This window comes from Rhipicephalus microplus, chromosome 8 (assembly GCF_043290135.1).
Source record: "Rhipicephalus microplus isolate Deutch F79 chromosome 8, USDA_Rmic, whole genome shotgun sequence".
Classification (NCBI taxonomy): Eukaryota; Metazoa; Arthropoda; class Arachnida; order Ixodida; family Ixodidae; genus Rhipicephalus; species Rhipicephalus microplus.
The window spans coordinates 113,977,932-113,988,040 of NC_134707.1; the positions used below are offsets into that span (position 1 = coordinate 113,977,932).

Genomic DNA, 10,109 nt, shown 5'->3' on the forward strand with positions numbered 1-10,109 from the left:
TTTTCGGGTGGCTGTTGGGTGCATAGAGTTCACAATTGTCGATTACTGGGCACACTGGCACAGTGACCGTTCAGCGACCATGGGAATGCTGGGCGGTACACGGATTTGTCTAATCTTCGTTCTGATGGCTTCAAATACGCTCGCCAATTTTTTTATTGTAGTGTCGAACCACGATTGTTTCGGAAAAAAGAAAAAAATCTCTGTTAGGTTCGAGACGCCATTTTACGTGGTGAGCCTGAAAAAGTAGAGGTGATGTTCTAGAAAGGCTGATCATTTTCTGAACTTGATCTCGCGATAAAGCGAATGCAGGCCACACGGGGCTGAAAGAACGAAGTTTAGACAAATTCATGTATTACCCATCATTCCTACGCTGACTGAAGCACCGTGTGTTGCAGATCCTACAGACACTAGCGTCAGACTTCCCTCTAGTGCATCTATTGGAAACTCTGTGGTGGGGTGTTCTACTAGCAGTGAGCACTTTGCAACTGTACTTGCAGTTGTTGCTCTAAGAGCGTTTACAAATGTCTTCAGATGCGCCACTGCTCTACCGCAGGCTTTCACTTTTCTTCACGTTCCGTGCAGGCCTGGCGTTTCTTTATTAGCCCTCGGTCCATATTCCAGGTAAACGCAAAATACCATGTATTTCAATCTGGTTGATCTTCCTGTTTTTTCATTGGCTGTGTTTCGCTCTCTCTTGTAAGCACGATGATAGAACCCACAGTTGATAGAATTAGAATACGCGTCTTCACACTGTTTGATTTTTCACCATATTGCTCTCTTTTATTCCGATAATACCTTTCAAACTACCGGTTAATTTCACTCAGACGCATTCCTTCTAAACTATGAAAAAATTTTTTTTGTTTTCATTCTTTTGCATGGTTCTGATTTCAAATTATTGCTTTGCGCCACCACTACAAGCTATTCACGAATCATAATTATGTGAAGCCGAACTGGTTGTTTGCTCCCGATCTTGATGCATTTCTAATCCCTGTTTATGACAAATTGCGTTTTTAGAGCTTCTCAGAAGCACTCGACTATTGGGCATCCCATTAGCTGCTTCTCTGAAAAGTGCGCCTGTTGGCCTTTGACCATCAAGGGCTCTCTTCGCCAGATGTATTCCTTATTATTCTCTCCTTATTTGTATCGCTCAATAACGCTAGTTTAAAGACAACTGCCATCACATTTGGCGTCGCCCAACGGATGGTACTCGGCTCTTTACGCATTCGTTTTTGCATAAACAAAACACCGTTGGGTGCTCCCTTCTTTGACGATGCTTACCTTGGAATAGCCTGCACTCACTTTACCTCGTGGTGCAATTGATGAATGGTGTACCACACAGGTCATATACCTTAACATAACGAAGTGCCAAGGAATGCGCAAGTTTGGACGATCATGTATAACCTGTATGTACTAATTCGCAGTACTTGTCTAAGAAGTATAACTTCCTATTGGGCTACCTTGTTACACAATTATTTCGGCATTCACGTTACGTAAAACTGCTCTTGGGGAATCTCGCATTTCGTACGCATTAGAAATAGCTAACTAAATGTTCTCAATCGTTCGTCATAATTTCGCAAAGTCAACTTATTATTAAGCTTAGTCATGGACAAAACATTGATTTTCTCAAAGCTGGCATATGATAAGTTTTTCTAGGATCCATACCAAGAAAACAAAATTCATTCGCTAGAAGTAGCTGGATATTCATCAGTGGTTTCCCTTTTCCTGGTTATACAAGACAGCGTGAGCATCTTTGAAGAAATCAAGCGTTACCATATGATCACTTGCATGTCATCATTAGTTATTTCATTTGAGTATCTCTCACGGCATATTTCATCATCCTGAGATGGGCAACAAGGTTATTTTGCCACGCGTTAGATTGTTTCATGCATCTTAGATTACGTACAGAAAGTATGTATAAACACCTCCGGCAAAGCTGCTGCTTTTATAGTATTGCTTTCCATGCACACCAGTAGGCTCGAATAACCTTTTTACTTCTTGTATCTTTTGTGTAAAGCCACTAGCAGTTCAAGAATGTCTTAGGTAAAATTTTATACTCACTATATTTTTGTATGTATATTCTAAGTTTCATAAATTCTTTTTCTCGTGTAATCACTTCTCTTGCTGATGGCTTGGGTCCTGATGGCACTTTATGTAATAAAAAATACGTGACCAAATGGGTTACTGGTAAACTGAGAATGCCCACCCCATTTGCTTAACCTATTTTTAGCACATTTTATTGTCATTCGCACGATCCGCCTTTCATGTGGCTGTATAATATTGCCACGTTCCTCCCTGCCCCGCCGCAGTGGTCTAGTGCCTGAGGTACTCGGCTGTTGACCGGCCGGTCGCGGGATCGAGTCCCGGCTGCGGCGGCTGCATTTCCGAAAAAAGCGAAAATGTTGTAGGTCCGTGTGCTCAGATTTGGGTGCACGTTAAAGAACTCCAGGTGGTCGAAATTTCCGGAGCCCTCCATCACGGCGTCTGTCATAATCATATGGTTGGTTTGGGAAGTTAAACCCCACATATCAACGTTTCTTCCTCAAGTTTTCTTATCAACCCGTTACGCTTTACATAATTCTGAGTGTCGGGACTGTAGTAGATCTTTTGAATAAGATTATGCCCACTTTGCAAAAGTTACAGAATATTCTGTAATATATGTGGCCGCTAGCAATAATGCTAAAATGTTCGACAGAATTTGTATAAATGTCCACAGAGATCACCAATTATCAGTTTTTGATCAACGGTCGATGCTCTGCTCACCGCTATCAATGTCTTGCTGTAATTTCACCTTCTTACGAGGCCTCAAGTTCGCCAAATTACTAGTATAATCTGAACTTCCAGTGTGCTCCATTCATCCGCGTCTCGACCCCGAGACAATATTACAGAAAACTCCCACACAATGGCGCCAAGTACATTTGTATAGATGGTGATGTTAGAGAAAGAAAAGTGGACGGAGAGATAACTTTGAATTGGCAGGTACCTGGAAACTTCCAATAACGCATGTGATGCTTATTTACCGACTGAGCTACCACAGCGACTCTTTCTCCGTCCTTTTTATAAGGTACATATGTGCATTTAAACGTGGAAGCATGAGCGGATGCGTCTAAGTTATCTCGTTGTCCACTTTCCTTTATTCACATTTGCATTACATTTACATCTCACTCCGTCAACTGCACCTCCCTTGTCTGTTTTGTCTGTTAGCTGTTAGTTCTGATTAACATTTTGTCCAAAAAAGAGAAGCGAGCACTTAAATCTTCTATTTTTTTCATTTATGTGTTATTGAAGACGTTTGCGGATGTAGTTTGAAACAGATCGGTAATGTATCGTTTGCCGTGTAAATACAACGTGAAAAATAGGCAGATCCTGCGCACTGTGGAAATCAATGATATGCGAAGTACGAATGAAAAAGGTTAATATGTAACTTTACGATTAGCACAATGTTACGAGGCAGACGGAAATTATGCTGTACATGACTTCCAGTGCATGATTATAATTTGTGGACGTGTCATTTAACTTCGCTGTCTAATCACACCACATGATACTGAATTTGGTATATGTGGATGTAGCGAAACGACCATCAGCACACTATGAGCGTGGCATAAAGTCATGTTTTACGTGACATGCTTCTCATGATTATTATTATTGGACATGTCATTTACCTTCGTCGTCTATTCGCGTCATGTGATACCAGATATCAATCGTCTAGAGAAACGGCCATGAGCACACTATGAGCTTAGCATGTAGTCATATTTTACGTGGCCTTCATGTCATGAGGATCATGTTTGGACGTGTCATTTATCTTCATTGTCCATTGACGTCATGTAATACCAAAGTTGGTATATTTGAAGCTAGCGAAATGACCACGAACGCATCATGAGCGTGGTATGTTGTCATGTTTTATATGACACACATGTCAAGAGTATCATGTTTGCACCATATATATACCTTAGTCATCCATTGAAGTCAAGTAACACCAAGTTCGGTACATTTGAAACGACGAATTCGGCTAGTGAAACGACCTTGAGCGCGGTATGAGCGTAGCATGTAGCCATGTTTTACATGACACGCTTGCCATGATTATCATGTTGTGACGTGTCATTTACCTTCGTCGTCCGTGCATGTCACGTAATACCAAGATTGGTTTAATTGAAGATAGCGAAACGGCCATGAGCGCATCACTAGCATGACATCATGTTCTGACATGACACGTATCTCGTGATCGTCATGTTTGCACCAGTCGTATACCTTCGTCATCCACTCACGTGCCGTAATACCAAATCGGGTGCATGGGAAGCTAGCGAAACGACCCCGAGCGCACCATAAGCGTGGCGTCTAGTCATGAATTACTTGACATGTATGTCATGATTTCCACGTTATTGTCTGCCTCTTATGTTCCCATGCAGTCATGTCATACCATACCAGTTTTAAATATGTCATGTGAACAAAAAGATAGCAAGCGCAGAATGACCATGAAATGTAAATTATGACATTCATACATGCACGTTACGACTTTCATGTTATGACTAGTCAGTTAAGTGTCATACAGCCATGCCCATACCCATTTGGGTATCGATAGCATTTTAGAAACGGCCAGGAGAGCTAAAGGTCATAGGCGAAAAGATAGATAGATAGATAGATAGATAGACAGATAGATAGATAGATAGGTAGATAGATAGATAGATAGATAGATAGATAGATAGATAGATAGATAGATAGATAGATAGATAGATAGATAGATAAAGACACACTCAATGTCGCCGAAGTTCTCTAAGAAATGCTTCGCATTTAAAAACAAGTGAGTGAGATAGTCCTATAGTTCTCCTTTGCATTATTACACTAACTGGTCGTAATCACTGTCACAAACGACTGAAATTTTGTTCTCACCCGCTCGGCTCATCGTCCAAGGAAGGGCGCCTTTGTATTGGAAAGATGACATTCGGCGACTAACGACCCAGCAGTGCACCGCCGCGTCTTCCCTACACCTGTACCGAAAGGGCACACATGTGTTCCGAGGAGAAACAAATGACCTCGAGAGGGTATGGGAGCACACGTACGCCACAATAATCCTTTCACTTCTTCGGAATGGGCAGTTGACGAGCAACCAGCGAGAAGCGCTGTAGTCGGTATCGCGAGTCTCGCGTAGGCGGCGAGAATGGAGTTCCCGCACAACGTATCGAGACGGCTGCAATACTGGGCACCCTCGTCGTCTACTAAGCTGGCGAGATCTTCAGCGGCACTCCGTTGGCCACCCTACGTGTACCACGAGCTGGCCTGCTACGTATGAAACTTTTTATTGTGACTTTTTTTCAACTGTTACTTTATTACACCCAGCTTTTCAGTAATTGTAGTTGTGTGCACTGCGTCACACGTAGAAATACAAAAGCGCAAGCATCATCTTTTTCTCATAATTTTTTTTTGGATCTCCTTCAGTTTCATCATGTTGTGGATTGTATTAATTGCAAATGTGATTTATTTATATGCATTGTGCACAAAATAATTAAGGTCACTGCGACAAGTGTACAACAGGCATTACAAAAGTTGGCAATGTCATGAAAAGAATTTCATTTGCTTGTATATGCAGGAAATTCAAGCTTCAGGATTGACGAACCCACGCGTTCTGTGTGGAAACTTTACAATACAACAGCGGTTATATTGCGTGGTGCCCGCGTACACTCCCCTTGGGGGTCAAAACAGGTGATTAGCACAACAAATTCATGGTTTAAAAACACATTACAAAAAGCACTCACGTTACGACGCGTATTCAATCAAGATTACGTGGTGTCTGCATAGCAAGTTCGAAAACATTTCCCGCGCCTGAATACTCGAGGTTTACAGTATGCTATCTACTACCCAAAGTGTAACCATGTGCGAAAGCTTCACTTGCACAAGTCAGTTTGAATTTTTTCGATTACCGTATATTGCAGTAATCCACAGTCTATGCCTCACGAGTGACATCGTCAATAAAACGTATACACTAAGCGGTTGAATTACGCATAGGGATTGGATATTGCTATCGTGTTCAACTCTTAAAGGTGAAGCTTAAGGGTCCCCAGTTACGGTTCAATAGTGGAGAACACAGAGTTAACCTAGCGTGTTTGACAGTACAGCTGGAGATAACACCGTCGTAAATCCTGACTGCCAGAAAACGTAAAAAAGATTTGCGGAGCAAGGAAGCGCTAAAGAAAGAAGGGTGCATTCAAGAGTCGCTTGGTCCTCATTCATTCATTTATTCATAATGCTAGCCCTCATGACGCTCGTTACAGCGTGTAAAGTACTAGTGTGTTTAAGTCAAAATTCGCTGCAAAAATCCAGGGTCACCTCGCAGGATTGATTACAAACAGCATCAAAAGTATACAAAAAAAGGTATACGAAAAAGTACAAAGAGCATAATAAAGTGTATCGTGTTCAAAACACACAAATGCGTAGACAGCATCACGAGACAGTTTAAAGCAATAATGCAAATAAAAGCTATATGTAGCCACAAACCTATGTATAGAAAATCAGTTTTAGATTTCCTTAAAATGACGTTACAAGTAACGCTTGATTAGGGATTTCGATAACACACTTCATTTGTCGATAGCACTGGGAAAGTAACTGAATCTAAAGCAGTCATTACGAGAAGCAAGGGGCACTATGTATATATCATGTCTATTTTTTATTTTTTTATTTTATGAAATGGGTGCAATAACGTAATTTTAACACACTTCGCATATTCAGAAGCACGTGTGGCACTAAATACAAAGAAAACAGGGTTGATTCTTTTCTAAGGAATCGGTATAACACAAAAGTCCAATGTGTCCTGCTTTGTTCCGTGTCACGCATGAATCAAATGGTGCAAAGATATGCCTTCAGTCGTAATCGTCCTTGCTAGTAGGCTTGAGCTTGGTGGTAGTGCTCACCCGCATGAAAAACAAATATCTCGCCAGAATGGAGAGGGCATACAACAATTTTAACTGATCATCGGCCTGCAGTAAATCACGTCTGACCGGTCGAAAATTTCACAGTTTACATACATGTAGCTGCTTATACTAAATGGCCTGTAGCGAGAATATGCAGTGCGCATGCAAAACTTCCTGTCAAGTAAAGTGATATTGCTTTGACGCAGCTCAGTTTGAGCGTCAAGGAAAGATACTATGCAGTCAAGAAACTGAAAAAAAAAAACAGACGGCAGTTTGAGCGCTCACACGGTTGTCTGTTTTTCCCCTTCTTCACTGCACAGTTTCTTTCCTTCACGCTCAAACTGAGCTGCACTAAAGCAATATCATTTTATCATGCACGAGCTCACCCAGTCACCAGTATTTGTCGATTTCAAGTAAATATTGTGTTCACTCGCAATTTTCATTTCTTTTTTCGCATTAAAGATGGGAATGATAAAAAATATGCGAAACAATAGAACCTGGCTCACGAGTGTGAAGTTTTATGGCCCTACAAGGCACGCCGGTTACGAGGTCGTTTGTATAGTCCTATTGCATCCAAGATGATCCCTCGGTCGAGGGCTTGTCAATGAGAAGGCGCATCTGATACAGTAATGTTATCTATTATCAAGGCTACTTTTTAATTCAAGTTCTGACATCTACTTGTTGCCTGGACTTGCGACCATCGTTGTTGTCTCTAACAACTGCCGCGCCGCGGTGGTCTAGTGGCTAAGGTACTCGGCTGCTGACCCGTAGGTCGCGGGTTCCATCCTGGCTGCGGCGGCTGCATTTCCGATGGAGGCGGAAATGTTGTAGGCCCGTGTGCTTAGATTTGGGTGCACGTTAAAGAACCCCAGGTGGTAGAAATTTCCGGAGCCCTCCACTACGGCGTTTCTCGTAACCATATGGTGGTTTTGGGACGTTAAACGCCACATATCAATCAAATCTGTAACAACTGAAATGTCAACCTGCTTAGCATGTAGATAATGGTCTTACTTGCGGTATGCAAAAAGGAAAAAAGGCAAGATACGCTTCAAAATGCGATGAGAAGACGGAATTGTAGAGCTTCGCGCACAGTCACGCGGACACTATCTCAACGTCATAGATAGATTTTGCGACAGAAGGGCTCCTGAGTTTGTAATATTTTTATTCCCTGGAACAAGAGTGACCAGACGAATTTACCAACATCATACATCATATCGGCTCCTGTACACGACGTGAAAGAAAACTTCACACGTCATGTGGCAGTGCTCTGATGACTCCGTTTTGACACGGTAATTCATGACTTCCATCAATCGTGAAAAACACACATGGGCGATATACCGTTTGTCTGGTGGCAGTAACGGTCATTACTAGTGGTAGTAATGGTTATGACGTATAGGCTCTTTCATTCCTTGCTGCAGCAGGTGAGTAGCCCAGTGTCTTGTACACCCAACCTTTACACACGCGAAACCTGTACCTGAGGCTTCATCATGAATGATCAACTTTGACCGTGTTCGAATGCTGATACCTTGGCGATTCCTGAGCTTCAATACATGCTTACGTAGCGAAAATCCCGAAGTGTTCTCAGAGCCAGAAATACAACGGCAGGTGCCATGCAACTACAAAAGCGATGAGGTTGTCTTCTGTTACTTCTAGAAGAACATGACACACACACACAAAAGCCTTTCTTGAATTAGAAAAAAAGACGTGCAAATTGGCGTATCATTTATGTAACACTGTTTCTCAACCCGTATTTTACTTCCTCACTATTGCTGACACACCAATGGTCAAATATGCTTTAGTACAGCATCTTCCATAAGAAAACCCAGAACCACGATACATTTGGGAGACGCCATAGTGGAAGACTCCGAAAATTTTGACCTTCAGGCGTTCTCTAACGAGTGCTGACATCGCACAGCACACGGGCCTTTCATGGCGTCACCATTGGCTCGTAAGTTGCGAATATATTTTGCTAAGAGCGTCTTGTGCATACGAGCCGAGCTTTGTAGTTTAGGCTGGCGCTAATTGATCACTAAAAGACAGGCAGCTGCTTCTTGATTAGACGTATGCCTGTTTCACGCTGTGAATCACTAGCACTCCGACCTGTTTTAAAACTTTGCATGTAACGATTTCTGTGAAGACTCTTCAGCGCTTCGCGATCGACGTTGAAAATATGAGTTCTCTGCCCACACAGGAGCAAGGATAGCAGACGTTGCCTCAGGGTGAACATTTTTGTGGGGTTCTAATGTGCTTGTAGTTGGGTCAGAACGTCGGCGGCTAAAATCTTCTTTTTGAACTTCTCCAAGAGCGTAGCATCGACGCAACGCAGCGAGCGCACTTACCTGCAACGAGCAGAAAAAAGCACAATGTCGTCGCCTGGCCGACCATGATGCGTTCAGTTCAGTAGCAGCGTCGCACCTGCCGCCTCAATGTCTTATTTATCTGTAGCCGTGTTCAGCTGCGGTTCGGGAGCGACTCCGAGAGAAACTCAATAACCCGAACGTCTTGGTCGTCACGCAGGTGTTTTTCAAGTGCGCCTCTTTGTGGCCGCTAAAGCAGAATGCCTATCACGCTTCCTAAAGGACTCATCAGTGTCAGCGCGCCTTCACACTTGCTGCGGGAGATGACCCAACGGAGTTGAGTAAAACTAAAGAGGCGTGGAGATACTTACACAGTGTGAAAGCAGATTTTACGTCTGCTGTGATTTCGTAAGCATTCGAATCAGTGCTTTAATGTTGCGCACCTCGACGTGTGCTATTTATTATAGTTACGCACGCAAAGAAATATTAAGCATCTAACCTTCGTTTTCAGCCCCTACGACAGTGAACAACAGCTATATCTTGCTGCCTTCCATTGAAACATGACTCCGTGGACTCCACAAACATCTTTAAATGCTTGGTAGCTTTTGACTCTGCCACTTGAACGACATTGTCATTGGTGTCAGCCATTTCCGTTAAGGTGTTAAGAGTAAAATGTAAGAAGAGAGTGAGATCTCTAAGCTTCGCCTTTCAGTGTTGAACTCGAAATACTGTTCGTATTGTGCATTTTAACAATTTAGTGTTTGCTTTTTTATCGTATGACATTACTCGAGAAGTTTAAATTGTCAATTACTATACAATGTAATCGATAAAGGGGAAAGTAGCTTCAGTGAAGCTTTCGCAAATGGCTACCTTATGTGTAATAGGTAGCATGCTTTCAACCATTAGCATTGAT

General features: G+C 42.4%; 1 protein-coding gene across 1 annotated transcript in view; it reads right to left on the reverse strand.

Annotated features, from left to right (window-relative positions):
- LOC119186017 (longicornsin-like) overlaps nt 1-9,395 on the reverse strand; it is a 34,067-nt gene extending 24,672 nt beyond the window's left edge. Inside the window, exon 1 of the mRNA XM_075870733.1 lies at nt 9,239-9,395. Within this exon, the coding sequence (XP_075726848.1) occupies nt 9,239-9,284 (46 nt within the window). The 5' untranslated portion in view covers nt 9,285-9,395. The remainder of the gene's footprint in view (nt 1-9,238) is intronic.
- Nucleotides 9,396-10,109: the final 714 nt, after the last annotated feature.